Raw genomic sequence first — 20266 nt, 5'->3', positions numbered from 1 at the left:
GCCCCAATTCCCTTTCATCTTTCTCACTGACCAATGGGCTTGGAGCATTAAGGCCACGCCCCTTTTCTGCATTCTACTGGAGCCCTGGTTACGCCTCCTCTGGTTCAGTTGGTCAGCTGCCTGGTAGGTGACTGGAGGCATTGATCAGTGCTCGCTGGGATTTTGCTGACGTGGCCCCAATCCCGCTTCCCTCCCCACCCTGCGATGGCAGAAGAAACTCGACAGAGTAAATTGGCCTTAGCCAAGAAAAAGGTAAATATGCACCAGGTCATGGCCCCCCAACCTAGCCACAGATCCCCTTTGACGACAAGACCACTGCCAGAGTCGATATCACTCCTGAGGCACACCAAACTGGGACCCCCAACCCTGGCACCTCTGGGCTCCCCCCACCAAAGTCTTGTCAATCAGCCCTGCCCCTTCAGCAAGCAGCCCAGTCCCTACCCTCACCAATCACCCCAGGGTGACTTTGGGTGTGTGACTCCTGGGACTTCCTGCTCTATTACTGGGCCCTCACCTCCTGCCTACCCAAACTTGACCTCCCTGGGTTCTTTGGGCTCACGTTTCCAAGCACCTGGGTCCCCCAGCCCTAGGCCCCACCCTCGCCAGTTGTCCCTGGGTGACTTTGGGCTGGTGATTCCTGGGGCTCCCTACTGCAGACTCTGTCCTCCCCTCCTGCTGCCTCAAAGTCAAACTCCCTGGGCTCTTTGTGCCGGTGTCTCCAAGGACCTGGGTCCCAACCCTGTGTTTCCCTCCCCCATAGTGGAGTGGGACTCGGACATTTTGCTGATGTGCCCCCCTGCCCAACCAGGAGGAGTGGAATGTAGTGATGTCACAATCTGCCTAGGAACTGTCATTTCTGGAAGACCGGCCTTTGATCTTATGACCCAGGGCCCTAAGTGTTGTCACCCCATTTCTTGTTCCTCTGGTCATAGTGCAAATTTGCAGCTGGAAGGGGAATGGAGACCATGGGACCTAGGAGCAAGGGGTTCCAGGCTGCCTCACTCCTTTAACATAGACATTGATGGGGGAAAAGCCTACACTTCCCCTGACAGTATCTCTGGGTGACAATGAGAGAATGGGTTTGGTCTGGTTTTCTCCAAAGCTTCTACTTTCCAGAGAGATTTTAACATTTTTTTTCTGAGTTCTCCACCTCATATTCTATTTCTCCATGGTTCTGGGACCAGACTACCCTTCAGTCAGTGGTCTCTGAAGTGAGATTTGCTCATCTTCTGTGGAATAGATCTTGGGAAACTGAACTTGACAGCTTGAATCTTTCTCATTTTATCTCAACCTGTGGAAGGAACTTTGAGTGCCATGGGATAAATGTGGGACATCTTTCTGAAGCATCAGTTTCCCTTGATTCTCTTGAGATAAGGAGAAAAAACATTAATGTACTTAAGGATGACAGTCACATAGGCTTCTGAGAATATACTGGACTTCTCTCTGAAATGAGGCTTGGGTTGTCCTCTTTCTGATGAATTCCCAGATTTAACAGAAAGGCTGCCTTCTGACAGGAGGACACATTGATATAGAAGTTTGAGAGGTACTGGTGCACTTCTTGATACTAACAGATGTGTGAGGATGTATGACTCTAAACCATGCAGTTCCTGCCTACCTAACGTTTACTTTTCTACCTCTGCCTCTGGTTTTGGTCCCTGGCATCTGCTGATTTTTGGCAAAACCCCAGAGCTTGGAGTCAGAAGACTGAGTTTCAAAGTTCCAGTATCACCTTTTTCTTTTTCTCTTTTTTTTTTCTAGCCATTATATCAATCCCTCTCAGTCACTAAATGATGGTGACAACACCTTGTACAGATGTTGGTGTCATTAAATCAGATGGTGTATAAGAGTATTTTGTAAAAACTATAAAGGAGGATGTTTATACATCAGCTGTAGGGGCTGATGGTTCTCATGAGGATTACTGCTCTTCTTTCCCACAGTTAAAAGAATATTGGCAGAGAAACAGCCCTGGTGGTCCAGCAGGAGTGAAGAACAGGAAAACAAATGGCAGTAGCGCTGAGACAGCCACTTCTGGTGGTTGCCACTCAACTGGTGATGTGAGTCTTGGCTGACCAGGCTCCTGGGGACAGGGGGCCCAAGGGGCAGTAGAGGGTAATTGTTAAGATTGTGAATGGACTGTTGGGTACTGGTTAAGAATTCTGGGTTTGAATCCTGCCTCTCCATCTGCCAGGGATATAATTTAGGTCAAGTTGCTTGAGCTCTTTGGGCCTCTCTTTGCACATCTATATAATATAGGTGGTATTATTGTTTGACTTCCATTTGTGAGGTTTAAATGAGATTTGTTATTGTTTTATGTTAATTCCTAGTATAAGGCCTGCTGTAAACACCCAGGACACCAGGATATGGTCATTGCTGTTTGATTTTCCTCATGCCCAGTCTCAAGGGGAAGCCGGGACAATGAGAACAGCCATTTGCCATCAGGAGTCACTGAAAGGGCCCCAGGGTGGGATGGTGGGGAGATAAGAACCATGAGAGAAGTTGGCACAAAGGAGTTATGGGACAAAGGGTCCAAGATAGGCAGAGAAGAAAATTGTGCCAGTTGATGGGGAAGAACGGAAGTCAGAGGGCTTAGACACAGAGGGACAGAACATCTCCACGTGCACTCTCATCTCTTGTAGTCAGCAACAGGTATCGACGGAGAGGGCCCTACATCATCTGCACCCCTCAAGGATCTGGAGGTAAGAGGCTCTGGGCGGAGGTGCAGTGACCCCGCAGGCCAGCCCTCCAACCTCCTCCAACAGCGGGGACTGGGTGCCTCTCTGCAAGCTGAGACAGCCCACCACACCCCAGCCCTAATGATTGTTCTCTCTACCTCTCCCCCACTCCTCCTCCACCTCCTCTTCTCTACATGCGCCTCAGAGCCCGTCCCAAGAACTAGCAGCAGTCCTGGACTCAAGGCCGGTCAAAATCAGTCTACTGAAGAACACCATCAAATCTTTGGTAAGAGTCCAGTGGGGTCCCCTGATTCCACGCTGACAATCCTAAGCTCCAGTTTCCCCTTGGGGCCCTGAAGAAAGGGACTGGGGGCCCCTGGTGCCAAGGGCAAATAGGGAGCTGCAGCACCCAGACCTCATCTGGAGCATGCAGCATGGCTGTTCTTTTGCTGCCCTCTTTGCCGACTCTCTCCTCTCCACACACCCCTGCTCTAGTCCTTGCTACACATGCCCTGGGGTGGTTGCCTCTCGGGGGAGTGCGAGCCTGACTGGTTGTCAGGGGCCCCGTATTACTTTTTTTTTTTTTTTTCTGAGACGGAGTCTGGCTCTGTCCCCCAGGCTGGAGTGCGGTGGCCGGATCTTAGCTCACTGCAAGCTCCGCCTCCCAGGTTCCCACTGTTCTTCTGCCTCAGCCTCCCGAGTAGCTGAGACTACAGGTGCCCGCCACCTCGCCCGGCTAGTTTTTTGTATTTTTTAGGAGAGACGGGGTTTCACCGGGTTAGCCAGGATGGTCTCAATCTCCTGACCTCGTGATCCACCCGTCTCGGCCTCCCAAAGTGCTGGGATTACAGGCTTGAGCCACTGCGCCCGGCCAGGGCCCCGTATTTCTGCCGTGACTCAGTCCCTAATTTGCTCTTTGATTCTGGACAAGCCGCCTCTGCTTTTTGGGCTCGCGTTTCCAGAGGAGGTAGTGAGTATCAAAGGTGTCTGTTAGCTCTTAGAGTCCGAGATTTAAAGGGCCCCTAGAATGGAAACCTCAGGGCCAAGGGCTCCTGTCATCTTCTGTCCTATATCTGCTGTGAAGAACTGTACCTGGCCCATTCGTGCTCAGTAAATGTTTACTGAATGAACGCACTTTTCTAAATCACAAGCGGGCAGAAGGGGGGGCCTTTCTCAAACTCCATCTCTAGAGGTTTATGTTACTGTCCTCTCAAGAGATTCCACATTCAGACTTTGAGTTCTGTGGCTGTGAGTGAAAACCAACAAAGACCCAAATCCTCTGTCCTTGGGAGCTTGAGGAGAGTTTACCAGTTCGTGTTCCCATTATGTCTGAGAACTTTGCCTTTAAAATCCATTCCTGGCCCCTGCCTACTGCTTCCTGGCCTGGGGAATAGAGTTGAGGGGGCCGCCCTCCCTCACCTTAATTTGACTCTCCCCACAGAAACAAGAGAAGAAACAAGTGGAACATCAGCTGGAAGAAGTAATATGATTTCTTTGTTTCCTCACGACACGACCGCTGGGTTTGGGGGCACTCAGATGTAGAGGCCTCAGTCTCGTCTCGCCCACTCCCAGCCTGGGGAAGAAGGCTCACCCCTCACATTCCACCCCACCCCCACAGGGTCCCTGATAACCTGATGCCATGGGTGGGCCTGTCCTGGGGCATTGATGACATTCTGGGGCATGTCTCTTGCTGTGCCATCTCTGCCTCCCCCTGGTAAGAGCTCTGTCTTCCTCTTCCTATAGGAAAAGAAGGCAAACAATGAGAAACAGAAAGCTGAAAGGGAGCTAGAGGTGAGTGGAGGGTGTGAAGTTTTTCTCCTGTCCTCCGGAGAATGTTTCTTTCCTTCTCTTTCAGCACTTGCTTGGCTTTTCTCCCAAAGGTTCAAGTCCAGAGATTGAATATACAGAAGGGGAAACTAAGTACAGACCTGTATCACATGAAACGCTCTCTCAGACACTTAGAAGGTGGGAATCTGGGCACCCTGTCATTCTTCAACCTGGCACTTTGACAGGTCTTTAGGGGGAGTCCTTTGGGCCCCATCTCAACTCTCTCATTACAGAGGAGTCCAAGGATCTGGCCGGCCGCCTGCAACATTCATTGCAGCATAAAGGAGAGTTAGAGCGGGCTCTCTCTGCTATCACCGCCACACAGAAGGAGGAGGACAGAGTGAGTCTGACCACCTGCCCCATCCCCTGGGAGCCCAGCTTCGCAGATGGAGGAGTGAGCCTAAAGGTCCCTTCTGCAGGATGGAGTGTCCTGCCCAGAAGGCAGCATGACCATTTCTCGCTTTTGTGTCTGGTTGTTAGAGGCAGCCTGGGGCTGAGTCAGCTGCTGTGGGTGGGTTGGGGGGTGCGGTGGGGAGCGAGCACTGGACACAGAACTTGGAGGCCAAGTGCCTCCCCTGCCGTTACCTGACTGGGGTCTTGGCCAAGTCCTAGGTGGGATATTGGGTACTTTACTCGTGAAGGTACAGGAGAGTACCTTTAGTATGTTACCATTTCTGTAGAGAGAGGAAACCTCTGTGTGTGTGTGTGTGTACATACTATGATAATATACAGAAAACATGTCTGCAAGGTTCATAGAAAACTCAGGAGACAGCAACAGGGTGGCTGGGAGATACTTCCCTTCTGTACCTTCTGAGTTTTGAACTATGCGAATGTATCATCCTTTCAGAAAGTAAACAGAAGATTAATTTTCCCCTTCCTATCTGTGCCCCCATCCCCAGCAAGAAAAATGGGCTTAGAGAATTGGATAGACCTGGGTGTTCAAATCCCAGCTCTGCCTAAGTGATGTTAGGCAAGCGCTTAACCTCAAATACTCCATGATTTTTCATCTACACAATAGAGGGAATCATAGTAACTGTCTCCTGTGGTGGTTGCGACAATTAAAGGGGATTGCTAGCATGGTACCTGGTGAAGCACTCCATAAAGCTTCAGACAGTGGCAGTAATAACAGTAGTAACAATAGCAATATTATCTGATCTCTCTGGACCTCTGTTAGCCAGCTGTAAATTAAATCTCTTTCCCTGTCCCTTCCAACTTTACTGAGTTCTTTTAAAAACCAGCCCACAGACTTGGAAATGCCTCAATCTTTACTGACCGAGTTGTATATTCAACCTAGCCCTAGCTTGTTTAAGGGGCACTGTATGGAATGGCCCAGGTTCCCTATATAGAAACTTCTCACTCTCCACCATCCAGTCCTTGCGCCACAGGAAAGCACATATGGAGTGGAAGTTAGAGCGGTCCAGACGGGAGCAGGCACTGCTGAAAGCACAGCTGACACAGGTGACGTTTTGCAGAGGGAGGGAGGGAAGGAAGATGACCCCAGGTGGCCAGGAGCAGGTGAGGACCAGTGACAGCCCTTCCTAACTTCTGTGCCCATTCTTGCAGATGAAGGATTCACTTAAACAAGTCCAGCTCGAGAGAGACGAATATGCTCAACATCTAAAAGGAGAGAGGGCCCGGTGGCAGGAGAGGATGAGAAAAATGTCGCAGGAGGTGAGGTCTGACCGTTCAGCTCTCCCATCTTAGATCGGTCACTGGATCTTTCTAAGTGTCTGTAACATGGGAATAGTACAGCCAGAGGTGGTCATGGGTCTGGGCTTTGTGGAGGTGGGGGCAGAGAGGGAGATGGCAGCCTGTCCAGCCACCAGCCCCTCTCTCCAGGGCCCTCTCCCCCTGTGCTTTGGGCAGGTTTGCGCCTTGAAGAAAGAGAAGAAGGATGTTATGCATCGGGTGGAGGAGCTGGAGAGGAGCTTGTCCAAGCTCAAAAACCAGATGGGTAAGATGGGGCTGGCGTGACCTGGGAGCAGGCCTGGCATCAGAGGGCTATGGGGGGGGCTTAGAATGCCCCAGGGAGGTGGGTGGATGGAAGGGCTTTGAGGCAGAGAGAAAGAGGTCTGTGCCGGGAGACAGCAAGTCTTGTCATCTCCGTGAGCCTCAGTGTCCCCATCAGCAAATGGGGCCCATTGTCCGTCACCCACAGTGCTCTCCATCTGAAAGTGGTTTGGAAGACTGGCTGCCATCCGGGTGCGAGGAATCATTAGCAGTGAGGCCAAGTTTGGGGAGCCTGAGAGGAGCTGTGCACCAAGAGGAGGGGTTTTTTTGTTGTTGTTTTTTGTTTTGTTTTGTTTTTGTTTTTGAGAATCCAGAGGCCCTTGTTGTCTGCTTCCTTTCTCAGCTGAACCCCTGCCCCCGGAGCCCCCAGCAGTGCCCCCTGAGGAGGAGCTGCAGCACCTGAGGAAGGAACTAGAGAGAGTGTCAGCAGAGCTCCAGGTCCAGGTGGAAAACCATCAGCACGTCAGTCTCCTGAACCAGGCACAAAAGGAGAAGCTTCAGGAGCAGGAGGAGAAGCTTCGGGAGCAGGAGGAGAGACTTCAGCAGCTGGCCGAGCCACAGAGCGGCGTCGAGGAGCTGGTGCGTTGCCCCACCTGGGCAGCCTGCCCTCCTCCTTAGTCCTCCAGGCCTTTGTTTCCCAACTTGTAAAATGGGGCAGTGTAGCCCTCACATGAAATGTTACTTCTAAAGGCACCTGTGAGCCAGAGCCCTACTCTGGTGGCTGTGGGAGAGAGGGCATGATTTTTCTAACCTGCCTCCACCCCTCCCGGTGCCATGGGAGGCAGACACCAAGTTCTGGGGTCTCCAGCTGCAGTGGGTGGCTGCTGATTGCTTCTGTCGGTCTAGAACAATGAGAACAAGAGCGCACTGCAATTGGAGCAGCGAGTGGAGGAGCTACAGGAGAAGCTGGGCAAGGTGAAGTAGATTGTAACCCCCACCCCATCCAAGAAGGGCTGGGAGGCGGGCACCAGCCTCTGGGGAGGAGAGGTGCCAGGCCAGAGGCAGCTGCAGCTTGGGGGCAGGTGACCCCAGCACCCTCCAGGGCAGTCTTGTGACTGTTTCTTCCTTCCTGCCTTCTGACTTTTAGAGGTGGGTAGCCCTGGGCTCCTCCCAGGTCTGGAAATCATAATCCCAGCTAGAGGCATGGAGCCCCCCAATCATAGGGGAAGACACAGTGGTATAAGAGTCTCCTTATGCCAGGCACGGTGGCTCAGGCCTATAATCCCACCACTTTGGGAGACTGACGCAGGAGAATCTCTTGAGGTCGGGAGTTTGAGATCAGCCTGGCCAACATGGTAAAACCTCATCTCTACTAAAATTACAAAAAAAAAAAATTAGCTGGACATGGTGGAGCATGCCTGTAATCCCTCCTACTCAGGAGGCTGAGGCATGGGAATCGCCTGAGCCCAGGAGGTGGAGGTTGCAATGAGCTGAGATTGCACCACTGCACTCCAGCCTGGGCCACAGAGTGACACTCTGTCTCAAAACAAAACAAAAAGCCTCCTTAGATTAAAACTGGATTCCAAACCTCGGTTCCACTGGTCACCATTCAAGTACTTTGCATCTCTAAGTCTCTGTTTCTTTTTGAGATGGAGTCTCAGTCTGTTGCCCAGGCTGGAGTGCAATGGTGCAATCTCAGCTCACTGCAAGCTCCACCTCCTGGGTTCACATCATTCTCCTGCCTCAGCCTCCCAAGTAACTGGGACTACAGGCACCTGCCACCATGCCCGGCTAAGTTTTTGTATTTTTTAGTAGAGACTGGGTTTCACTGTGTTAGCCAGGATGGTCTTGATCTCCTGACCTCATGATCTGCCCGCCTCGGCCTCCCAAAGTCCTGGGATTACAGGCATGAGCCACTGTGCCCGGCCGTCTCTGTTTCTTTAACTTCAAAAGGAAGTTAGCATTTTCCTTACAGAGGTGCTGAGGATTAAATGAGATAATACATGGAAAGCATTAGGCATGTAGCACACTTAGCACATAGTGGTTGGCTTCCACTGCTTTTCCAGCAGTCTGTGGCCTACAGTTTAAATGGTGAGAAGAGGGTATGAGATTTGAGGCTGGGGAAGGAGGCTTGGGGTTCTAGGAAAGGGAGACAGTCACTTAGGCCTGGAGTAAGGAGCCAGGGGCCTGGGCAGGCGACAGAGCCCCACAGTGCCCTCGCTACCCTATTAATGGGCCCAGAATCTGGAAGCCAGCCACCATGTGCCCTCACACCCAGGGTCTTCCTACAGGTGGAGCTGAAGAGCCAAGAGGCTCAGAATCTGCAGCAGCAGCCAGACTGTTACCTGGGTCACCTGCAGCAGTACATGGCCACCTATCAGCAGCAGGTGGCCGCCTATCAGCAGCTGACCTCTGAGGAGGCGGCGCTGCACAGGGAGTTACTGCAGCAGACCCAGCTAATGAACCAGCTGCAGCAGGAAACTTGGGGCAAAGCGGTGGTGGAGATGGCCTGCCAAAAGTTGCAGGAGACCCAGGGGAAGGAGCTGCTGAGGACAGGGCCGTGAGGGGGACGACCTGGCAAACTCCGTGCCTTTTCACTCCTTCCTGGCCCCTTAGGAACACCTGGAAGCTGCCAGTCAGCAGAATCAGCAGCTAACAGCCCAGCTGCGCCTCATGGCTCTCCCTGGTGAAGGTACGGGAGACCACTCAGAAGAAGAGGAGAGAGCCCCAGGAGGAAGGGGGGGCTGTGAGCAGCACAGGATTGAGGATTTGGAAGAGACCTTTAGAACAGCTGGTCATTATGCCGACAGGGTGCCTGCACTAAGTTCGGCATCAATATGGTGACCTCCTGGGAGCGGGGGGCCACCAAGTTGCCTAAGGATGGCTGAACTGGCCCAGGTCAGAAAGGGAGCAGGTCAGAACTCCTGCACCGACCGCTAGTGGGACTGTGCCTGGGCGGTATAGCCAGATCATGGTTCTTAAAAGGAAAAATAAAGAATAGCAGCTCATTCCTCTCTGGGGAGGGCTGGCTCAGGGTTACCCAGTGAGGGTGGGGGCAGAGGTGGGCCCACAGTACCTCCCTTGTTGGGTTGTATGAGGACCCCTCTGGCCACCCCCCACAGGAGATGGAGGAGGACATCTGGACAGTGAGGAGGCGGCGGCACCTCAGCCCTTGCCGAGCGTCCCAGAGGACCTGGAGAGCTGGGAGGCCATGGTGAGCCTGACTCCCCCCGCACCCATTTTGCCACCTTCCTCTGTGGTTCCTCCAAGACCCCTTTATGCTCTTAGTTTCCCTGCCTTCTGATTTCTCTGCACCCTCACCCCTTCCGAGAGCCAGTGGTCAGACACCATTTCCCCTGTGACCAACAGGTGCACTCTCTGAGGCCCCAAGGGAAGGGGCTGCGCTCCACCTTTCTGCCCCATTTGTTCTGTGTATGCCCCTACAAGAATGCTCACCTCTTGCCCTCAGGTGGCATTTTTCAAGTCCGCTGGAGCCAGTGCCCAGGAGGAGCAGGCACGGTTATGAGAGCGGGTGAAAGAGCAGAGGGTGTGCTGCCAGCGCCTGGCTCACCCGGTGGCCTCGGCCCAGAAGGAGCCAGAGGCAGCGGTCCCAGTCCCAGGGACTGGGGGCGAGTCTGTGAGTGGGGAGACCCACGGGGCCCTGCAGGAAGTCATGGAGAAGCTGGCCCATGCCAGGACTCACTTCCAGCTTCTCCATGACTTACCTGAAAATGCCACCTGAGGGCAAGTTGCTGCCGAGATGTGACCCCATTATTTTGGCTCCAGAGTGGCCTTATGGATATCTTGGAGGAGACGGCGGACCTGAGTGAGCTGGTGAAGAAAGAGGAACTGCGATTGTACTGGGTGGAGAGATGCCATCAGTGAGTGGGAGGCCAGGGCAAGGCAGGGGGAGCTGCAGGGCCTTCGGAGGGGCCCCAGCGTCTAAGCCCTGTCCTCCTGCAGGAATGTTTGTCAGCTTGTAATAGAGGCAGGGGGCAGTGTCAAAGATGCGGCAATGGGAGGAGGAGATCATCAGGCTGGTCCAGCACAGGGTGGAGATGAAGGTAGGGTGTGCAACATGTCTGCGGGGGTGGGGGTGGGCGTGAGATTGGGCACTGGCAGCAGCGTGACAGCTGAGCACCCCTCCCTCCAGGTGAATCTGCTGGCGCTGCAGGAGATGCTGTTACGGCTTGTAGGGAGTACAACAAACACAGCAGATTCCTGGCCGCTTCCCAGAACCCTGCTAATGAGCCTGGTCCAGGAGCCCCAGACCCCCAGGAGCTTGTGGCTGCTGACCAGCATGGTGGTGAGTAGAGCCCTCAGGTGGGGCGGGCAGGCAGGAGCAGGGGGCGCTGGCACTGCACTCAGATCCCTGCCTCCCTCTCTCCAAAGATCTTTGTGGAGTGAGTCTCACCGACAGCACCCAGCCTGCGCAAGGAGAGGCCAGGGAGGGGTCTCCCCAGGACAACCCTACTGCACAGCCCATCGCGCAGGACCACCAGGAGCACCCAGGCTTGGGCAGCAACCGCTGTGTGACATTCTTTTGCTGGGCTTGGCTGCCGAGAAGGAGATAAACATCACCATCATCAAAGAGCTGGTCAAGAAATTTTTAAAAAAGAAACAAAGTTATGGGGTTAATCTCCTACACAATCCATTTACTTCATTTGAATGTTAGAGCCACTCTTGATTATTTGTGTTTCTAATTTGTAGTTTAAGTTTATTTGTTAAAAGTTAAAATGAGATTGGGTCTCTGTGGCTTTCACTGAGGTTCACTCTGGCATCCTTTAGCATTTTCTTTTTTAATTTCATAATTGTAGGTCCTTAGCATGTATATTGAGTTTGCCCTTACATGGTGAGAGTTCAAACACACAAAGACCCACTGTTTGCACAAAACTATTCTCGTTGGTTTGGAATAGGCTGCCTTGCTTTTCTAATGTTATTGCAACATGTATATTCATTACAGAATTCAGATAAAATTTGCTTATGTTCTGCTACTGTTTGATCCAATCTTAATCACAGTGAGCTCTTCATTAGCTCAATATGCGGTTTGCCCTCAAGTGTGCACTGTTGATTACTTTGTAATATATGCCACCGTGAGTACTGATATTTAGAGTTGTTTAAAGGCCGAGAACTAGAAACAGCCTTTCCCCCATTTTCTGTGTACTGGTGATGGGAGTAATAACGTTTTGGGGGAGCTTTTTAAATCTCACAGAAGAGGACAGTGGCCTGCTCCGGCAGGTATGTGCGGGATAGAGTGTGTTTCATTGGTTCCGGTGCCAAGAATGAGCGCTGTACTATGGTAGTTCCCTTAGGATTTGTGTGTGCTCTGGGCTCATGAAGATATTGCATCACGAGCTACAGCAGTTGTACTCTTTTTCCATGACCTAAAAAGGGATTATTTCTGAGGAATGAAGGGTTCGCATCGTTGACTGTGGATGTGGAAAACCTTTCCTAGCTTAGAGCATTGGTATCTGGAATACATTTTAAAGTTAGAGTTCATGTTACCTGTTTTAATCACATGACTATAGCGCCCAGTACGCAAAAGGGTGCTGGCTGGCATTCTTCTTAATGTATTTAGTACAGATCATAAGAAATCCTTTAAGAGTTTAATGTCCCTGGAACAGGCATACAGGCTCTAGTCAAGAATGAATTAGAGTGAAGAAAAGCTGTGTGACACCTGGCTTTCCTTTCTGTTCATGGAGTTTCTTTGAGGCTTGAAGACTGATTTTACCATCTAGACCTCTCTGGCTAATACCTATTCTTCAACCACCTTAGTTACTTTGACATAGGAATTTACTTCTTTTCGTTGAATGGAAAACACTTTGAAAAATAATAACAAATATTATCATAAACTAATGTATGCGGGAATACTTAGTTGAAACAAAAAGGAGTTTTAGTAGACAGTATTATAGTATCTTTGAAAATCAAGAAGTTTATGAAACTTAAAATGTTTAGAAGCTGCAGTGCAATCTACTGTTTGTGAATGTCAATGTATTATCAGGAAACATGTCTGTACAATCACAGAGTTGTATTTCCTCACAAACCTCTTTACAAAGAGTGAAATATGTTTTAGTACCTCTTGGTTTCAGTTAGGGACGTATTTTGTGCAATATTTATGTGATTGTGCCTATGCACGATGAATGAATGAGTTTCAGTCACACAATGCCTAAATCATAACTTGATGATGCTTGGGAAAGACTCAACAGTTAAAACCTCCTGAGGTTCTAATGTCTGTGTTCCAAAACACATCACAGTATTAGGATATAGGGAGATATCTACATGTGCTCCCTGGGGTGGGGATTTCTAGTTACTAGACCATCTCTGTTTTCAGCATTTGGCATCGTCATGACACTTTCATAAATATGACATTAACAGGAGACCAAAATACGATTTTACCGATGGAATAACAGATTTGCCTGCATTCACTGAAAGAGCGCAAATATTGGGTCCTTGTGACTTCAACTGACTCTTCCAAATTGTATGAATGTATCAATGTATTAGATAAGCCCAGTTCCAGAATAATAAAGAAAAAATGTTAGAACAAATAATGCGACTAATTAACAGTGGTACGATTTCTAGCCCATGGGTTTAAAATGCTCTTAAAGTCCTGTTCTTGCCTTTTATTTTCTGAACTTCCCGCTTTTGCATTCTTTGAGTTCAGTTTAAAGACAGAACCTAAGTCTTTCTTCAAAGTGCACGCAGTCTTTTGCGATACCTCATTAAGCCAAGTATTTGTGCTCTTCCTCATTCAGTGTAAGGCAGCTTTCAATTTGCTTAGAAGGCAACATTGGAAGGTTAGAGTTCATCAGAAACATAGACTTTTAAAATGTGAGTTCAACTGAATAAATCTGAATTTATGTAGGAAGAATCAAAACACCTATTTAAATATTGCAATATATAATAATCATTTTAAAGTATTTGATTAAACCTGATAGGTTTTCCAGAAATGAAAAAAAAAAAATCAGCTCTAAAACCAAAGCTGATTTTTAGAAAATTTGAACACATAAACCAGCCCTAGCTATAATATAATTTCTCTAAAACTTTATCTTAGTCATTTAAAAATAACTATTAAAAAATGCAACTGCTATCTTAATGTTCTGAAATAAGTTAAAACATTTTAAAATATGAATACTGTAGCTTAAAAGAAACAGTGGGACGGAAAAGTAGAGAAAGAAATGCCAATTCCAGTCCAAAGCTTTATTTGCCAAGTTTTCTTAGAATGAATTTTACCAATTTATGAATTCTTGTAAACAGAATGTATAATGGAAATACTGAAAGACTTTTGCCTAAAGTGGCATTATGGACTGCTGGTGTGATGCTACTGTAATGTAATAAATTCTTAAATTGTTGCAAAGTGCTGTGTTTGCCTTAAAATTTTCTTTTGTGTGTCTTGAAAACTGTAGTATTGAAGGTATTGACAGTGTGCAAATGCTGGGCATGCTTGACATGAGATAATCGGTTTCATTTTTACAAAACTGCAATATAACAATGCAAATGTTTATTAAAAGAACAAAAAAGAAAGTTATAGGATTAAAAGAAATTATGGGGTGAAAGTTATGGGATTAAAAAATGTAAAAAAGTTGTGACAAAAAAACTTCTGGCAAAAAAGTAGAAAAAAGTTTTATGAAAAATTACCAAAAAAAGTTACGAAAAAGAAGTTACAGGATTTTTAAAAAAGTCATGGGATAAAAATAAAAATGAAAAGCAGGCTCCTGTCAGCAAAGCCTGGAGAAGTACGGCTGGAGTCCACCGCCACCATGTCCCTACCACCCCTTCCCAGTCACCCCTTTACAATTAGGGTAGCAAGACAAGACCTCTGTGTAATGGGAAAACACAAACAGACCCTTTGCCACCTTGACCAGGGCTGAGTCCTTAAATTTCTGGATGCTGATGATTGTTATTTAAGAGCCAGAGGCTGGTGGAGTTGGTTTGTTTGGAGGAGGTCTGATGGCCTCCTTACTCTCACCATAGCAACTTTTCCCTCAGGGGGGCTCCCATCTTCTTATTCAGAGAGGTAGCTGAGGCAGGACAGTGGGGCTAACTGGGGACCAGGTGAGGGTACGGGCTGCTGGGGTGGCCCCCTTCCCCAGTGTACATACTGTGTCTGTGTAACATTTTGTAGATTCCAGAGGGTAGGGCCGCTCCTGTATCGTACCTAGCAGAGGTTGAAGCTGGCACATGGGGAGGAGGTTCTAATAATTATTTGTGGCTGGGAAACTTATTTATTGCTAGCACAGGACACAGGAAGGAGGCGGGGATGGGGTCGTGGCTCCCTGGTGGTGTGATCGCAGCTCACTGCAACCTACAACTCTCATGCTCAAGTGATCCTCCCACCTCAGCCTCCCAGGTAGCTGGGAGTATAAGCATGCACTACTATGCCTGGCTAGTTTTTAAATTTTTTTGTACAGAAAAGGTCTTGCTATGTTGCCCATGCTGGTCTTGAACTCCTGGCCTGAAGTGATTCTCCCATCTTGACCTCCCAAAGCACTGGGATTACAGGCATGAGACATTGCTCCTGTCCATTAAGGTTTTCTCTTTATTACTGTTTTGTTTTTTTTTGTTGTTGTTGTTGAGAAAGTCTTGGTCTGTTTCCCAGACTGGAGTGCAGTGGTGCAATCTCAGCTCACTGCAACCTCCACCTCCTGGTTCAAGCAATTCTCATGCCTATAGCCTCCCGGGTTACAGGTATGAGCCACTGCACCTGGCTAATTTTTGAATATTTAGTAGAGACAGAGTTTTGCCGTGTTGGCCAGATTGGTCTCCAGCTCCTGCCTCAAGCAATCCACCCTCCTCAGCCTCCCGAAGTGCTGGGATTACACGTGTGAGCCACTGCTCCTGGCTAAGAACCCGTCTCTGTTTAAATAAAAGAAGAAAATTCAGAATATGTGAAATACAGAACACCAAAGGCCAAAGTTATTTACCTCTGTGAGGTAATCTGTGTAAACAATTTGATATATATCCTTTCAAGTTCCTACTTACTATGCATATATATACATATACACAAGTATATGTTGACACATTCCCCCTTCCCTGCTGTCGTGCTATTAGTCTTTGTTTTGTAGAAAGTGGACCAACTCTATGTTCTTTGCTGGCCTGTATTTCTCCTATTCAGTGATGTGTTACGAATATGTGTTTAATTTATGCAACTCTTTAATACCATTTTAAAAGGTTATGATATATGATCATATGAAGGTATTGCAATTTATTCCAACAGTTCCCTTTTGCACGTTTAATAATTTCCATTGATTTGCCAGGGTGAACATTCTCATGTCACGGCTAAATCCTTTTGTATGGACATCTTTAATTATTCCCTTAAGTTAAACATTTAAATAAAGTTGCTAGATTAGTCTCATTTCTTAAAAAGTTCTTAATTGGTAGTTTATATGTAACATTGTAGTTTTATATGTACTTGCAAATAGCTATAGTTCCTGTTAAAAAAAAGTGATAAAATTAAACTTTAATATATGCCAAAAATATTTTGACTTAGCGCTTCATTAAGTGCATGATTACAGTCTCTATGTTTTGATTTACCTTTCTATCTTTACAATTTTCAGCCGAGACACTCAGAGGTCACATAGTAAATTAAGGTTTTCTTTTTTAAATAATCTCCATCTTTCTAAATTTGGTGAGTCACAATAAGTTATTTTGGGGTTGTTGAAAGCTGTGGCTCTGTTCTAAATTTGAGCCCAGAAATCATGCCACTTACAAAATATGCTTTGTCTTCCAACATCAGAGTGTCTGCTAGAAGGTGACAGTTCTTGGAACTTAAAAAATCTAAAACAGGACAGGAACAGAATCTGGAAAATATTTCTGTTTTTGATAATATGGCTGAGTAGGTACTGTGCAAACCCTCTCTCATAAAATAGACATGCTGGATAGTCCTTGCCAAGATATACTTGAACTTGCCATAAAAGAAAAATCCAGACTCTCTAAGAATGAAGATGAAGTGAAAATCAGAAGGCTACTGTGAGAATAATGGGGAAGTAGCCCGTTATCAAGGTATGTGTGCACGTGTTCAATAAAAAGCTTCAAACCTAAAAAAAGTTGAGATAATTAATATTGCCCTACATATACACATCATCAACAATTTTTCATTCATGGCATGGCCAACTTTGTTTTTTAAAGGTGGGGTTTTGCTGTGTTTGCCCAGGCTAGAGTGCAGTGGCATGATCTTGGCTCACTGCAACTTCTGCCTCCTGGGTTCAAGCAGTTCTCCTGCCTCAGCCTCCCGAGTAGCTGGGATTACAGGTGCCTGGCACCACATCTGGATAATTTTTGTATTTTTACTAGAGATGGGGTTTCACCACGTTGGCCAGGCTGGTCTTGGACTCCTGACCTCAGGTCATCGACCTGCCTTGGCCTCCCAAAGTGCTGGGATTACAGATGTCAGCCACTGCACCTGGCCACAGCCAGCTTTGTTTCATTTATATTCCCACTTCATTTATATACATTCCTTCTTCCTCTGAATTATTTTGAAGTAAAACCTATAAACATCATATCATTTTTTAATTACCGTATATGGATCTGTAGAAGACAAAGAATTTTTAAAAATAAATATATTCGCAGTGCCATTAAATACCAAAAAAGTAATACATTCAGGAAATAGCCATAAATCCAGAGTTCACATTTTCTTGACTTACTCATAAGTGATTTTTTCTAGGTTATCTATTTCAATCAGATACCTGTTTGCTCATATTTACATTCCTAACTGAACAATGTCTAAACTTAAACTGACAGAAAATGCAGGTGATCTTGTGACCAAATGCCTCCCGCAAGGAAAAAACTTGAAACTGCAAGAGGAGTCCCTCCAAATATAGAAAGGACCAGTATTTTAAGAGAGATGTTAATTAAAATGTGGCAATGTAAGGAGCAGAGCAGGAAGAACCTTTCAGTCGGAAACTTACAACAAGTCAATTTCATAGTTAAGTTTCCGTGGTCCTTCCACAACAACCTCTGGCATCTGTTTTCTCTACAATGGCGGTAACAATAGTAGCTATTTCAGAGCAGGAAAAGGCTTAGAGCAGTGCTAGAAGAGGGTCCTGGCTATATAAAGTTTAGTTGTTTGTATATTGTAACAAACCTACTTTTTTTTTTTTTTTTTGGTGTGTCAATAACAGATTTCTTTTGGAAAAGTAGCAGCCTCCTGTCCGGGGAACACCTGCAGTTCCCACTAAGTGAACATTGGTGTCTGCTAATCTTTGCCTCTGTTTCTCCCAATAACATACTGGCAAGCTGTTCCTTGATTTAGCCATTTTATTTACTTTTTCTTTTCTTTTTTTTCCCTTCCCCTTTTCCTGAGACACAGTCCCTCTCTGTTTCCCAGTCTGGACTGCAGCAGCGCCATCATGGCTCACTTCCACCTCTATCCGGGTCTCAAGCAATCCTCCTCCATCAGCCTTCACAGTAGCTGGGACTACCCCCGGGGCCCACCACGCCCTGCTCATCATTGTGGTTTTTATTTTTCCGTTGAAACCGGGTTTGGGGCCAGACTCAGTGACTCATGCCTGCAATACCAGCACCCTCGAAGGCCAAGGCCGGAGGATCACCCAAGGGGAGGAGCTGGAAACCAACAGCCCGACCAACACGGAGAATCTCAGTCTCTACCAACAAAAAATAAAAAACTAGCCGGGCATGGTGGTTCACGCCTGCAATCCCAGTCACTCAAGAGGCTGAAGCAAGAGAACCACCCAAACCCAGGAGGCACAGGCCGCGGGGAGCGGAGGCCCCGCCACTGCACTCCATCCAGCCTGGGCAACAAGAGCGAAACTCCGCCTCAAGAATGAAAAAGAGAGAGAGACTAGGTTTCCCCATGTTGCCCGGGCCGGTCTGGAACTCCTAGGCTCAAGCAATCCGCCACGCTCAGCCTTCCAAAGACCTGGGATCCCAAGCGTGAGCCGCCACGCCAGGCCAATCTATTCCTGTCTGATTAATGAATTGGGCCTTAGGGACTGGCTCAGGCCTGCAATCCCAGCAGCCGGGGAGGCCAAGGCGGGCAGATAACCTGAGGTCAGAACATTGAGACCAGCCTGAGCAACATGGAGAAACCCCATCTCTAACAACAACAACAAAAATATATAGATACATAATTAGCCGGGCGTGGTGGCTCACGCCTGCAATCCCAGCCACTCGGGAGGCTGTGGCAGGAGAACCACCCAAGCCCAGGAGGTGGAGGCGGAGGCTGCGGGGAGCCGAGACCCTGCCACTGCACTCCATCCTGGGCAACAAGAGCGAAGCTCCCTCTCAAAACAAAAACCAAAAAAAAAAAAAAAAAAAAAAAAAACGGAGACTCAATTTCACCATGGTGCCCAGGCCGGCCTTAACTTCTAGGCTCAAGCGATCCGCCCCGCTCGGCAGTCCTAAGTCCTGGGATCACAAGCGTGAGCCGCCATGCCAGGACAATCTGTTCGTTTCTGATTAATAAATTGGGTCATGTGCGCTGGCACATGCCTGCAATCCCAGCACCCCGGGAGGCCGAGGCGGGTGGATAACCTGACGTCGGGAGTTTGAGACCAGCCTGACCTACATGGAGAAACCTCGTCTGTGCCAAAAAAAAAAAAAAAAAAGGAACGAAATTAGCCAGGTATGGTGGTTCATACCTGCAATCCCAGCCACTGGGGAGGCTGAGGCATAAGAACCACCCAAACCTGGGAGGCGGAGGTCGCGGGGAGCCCAGACATGACATTGCACTCCAGCCTGAGCAACAAGAGTGAAACTTCGCCTCAAAACAAACAAAACAGACCTAATTTCACCATGTTGCCCAGGCCAGTCTGGAACTCCTAGGCTCAAGCGATCTGCTGCGCTCAGCCGTCCTAAATCTGGGATCAAAAGCTGTAAGCCACCATACCAGGCCGATCGCGCCTATGAAGTAATCCCAGCACTTTGGGAGGCCCAGGTGGGTGGATCACCTGAGGTCAGGAGTTTGGAGACCAGCCTGGCCAACATGATGAAACCCCGTCTATACCAAAAATATTAAAAAATTACCCAAGTGTGTGGCGGGCGCCTGTAATCCCAGCTACTCAGGAGGATGAGGCAGGAGAACCGCTTGAATCTGGGAGGCGGAGGTTGCAGTGAGCCGGGATAGCGCCACGCACCCAGCCTGGGTGACAGAGTGAGACTCCGTCTCAAAACCTGAGATCGGGAGTTTGAGACCAGCCTGACCAACAGGGAGAAACCCCTTATGTATCCAAAAAAAAAAAAAAAAATTTAGCAGGCTATGATGGCTCCCACCTGCGATCTCAGCCACTTGGTAGGCTGAGGCAGGAGAACCATCCAAACCCAAGAAGCAGAAGCCACGGGGAGCTGAGACCAAACCACTGCATTCAAGCCTGGGAAACAAGAGTGAAACTCCGCCTCAAAAACAAAAACAACAACAAAAAACCAACAAAAAAAGGGAGACCCAGTTTCACCATGTTGCCCAGGCTCAAGCGTCCGTAGCGCTTGGCCATCCAAAGCCCTGGGATCACACTCCTGGGATGCCAACCACTCAGGAGGCGGAGGCAGGAGAACCACCCAAACCCGGGAGGCTGAGGCCGGATGAGCCGAGACCTCACCATCTCCAGCCTGTGCAACAAGACTGAATCTCTCTGCCTCCAAAAAAAAAAAAAAAAAAAGTGACCGGGTTTCACCATCCTGCCCAGGCCGGTCTGGAACTCCTAGGCTCAAGCGATCTGCCATGCTCCACTGTCCAAAATCCTAGCATCACAAGCGTGAGCCCTGACGCCCAGCCGACCTATTCCTTTTTGATTAATACATTGGGCCAGATGTGGTGGCTCACGCCTGCAATCCTGGCCGCTTGGGAGGCTGAGGCAGGAGAACCA

General features: G+C 48.4%; 2 protein-coding genes across 5 annotated transcripts in view; one reads left to right on the top strand and one right to left on the bottom strand.

Annotated features, from left to right (window-relative positions):
• The window catches only part of PDK1 (pyruvate dehydrogenase kinase 1), a 95234-nt gene that overhangs the window by 26306 nt on the left and 48662 nt on the right, over positions 1-20266 (bottom strand). Inside the window, exon 12 of the transcript XR_002725180.2 lies at positions 4304-4409. The gene's annotated coding sequence lies outside the window, so the exon portion shown is untranslated. The remainder of the gene's footprint in view (positions 1-4303; positions 4410-20266) is intronic.
• LOC111522160 (golgin subfamily A member 8C-like) lies at positions 178-11023 on the top strand. 4 transcript variants are annotated; one of them, XM_023185973.3, is made up of 20 exons: positions 205-252; positions 1938-2054; positions 2637-2696; positions 2878-2958; positions 4114-4152; positions 4416-4463; positions 4553-4637; positions 4733-4843; positions 4998-5010; positions 5885-5957; positions 6063-6170; positions 6366-6453; positions 6853-7088; positions 7356-7424; positions 9066-9141; positions 9572-9663; positions 10236-10330; positions 10413-10513; positions 10603-10755; positions 10842-11023. In XM_023185973.3, exons 1-20 carry the CDS (start codon positions 205-207, stop codon positions 11021-11023), a joined length of 1875 nt encoding a protein of 624 aa, XP_023041741.1. The 4 variants fall into 4 exon arrangements, with proteins under 4 accessions (XP_023041743.1, XP_023041741.1, XP_023041740.1 ...); XM_023185975.3 differs by lacking the exon at positions 4998-5010 and having other exon boundaries at positions 178-252; positions 4733-4839; positions 5871-5957; XM_023185972.3 differs by lacking the exon at positions 4998-5010 and having other exon boundaries at positions 4733-4839; positions 5871-5957; positions 9575-9663.

Source organism: Piliocolobus tephrosceles, chromosome 11, assembly GCF_002776525.5.
Source record: "Piliocolobus tephrosceles isolate RC106 chromosome 11, ASM277652v3, whole genome shotgun sequence".
NCBI classification, from domain to species: Eukaryota; Metazoa; Chordata; class Mammalia; order Primates; family Cercopithecidae; genus Piliocolobus; species Piliocolobus tephrosceles.
The sequence above is the reverse complement of the archived record's forward strand: the minus strand, read 5'-3'. Positions and strand labels throughout refer to the sequence as shown.

What these genes read in the sequence shown, in the direction of transcription:
- LOC111522160 (XM_023185973.3), top strand. Translation starts at nt 205, where the DNA reads ATGGCAGAAGAAACTCGACAGAGTAAATTGGCCTTAGCCAAGAAAAAG. An exon ending in TGGCCTTAGCCAAGAAAAAG is followed by an intron (nt 253 to 1,937) that starts GTAAATATGCAC and finishes TCTTTCCCACAG; the next exon opens with TTAAAAGAATATTGGCAGAG. An exon ending in CTCTCTCAGACACTTAGAAG is followed by an intron (nt 4,638 to 4,732) that starts GTGGGAATCTGG and finishes CTCTCATTACAG; the next exon opens with AGGAGTCCAAGGATCTGGCC.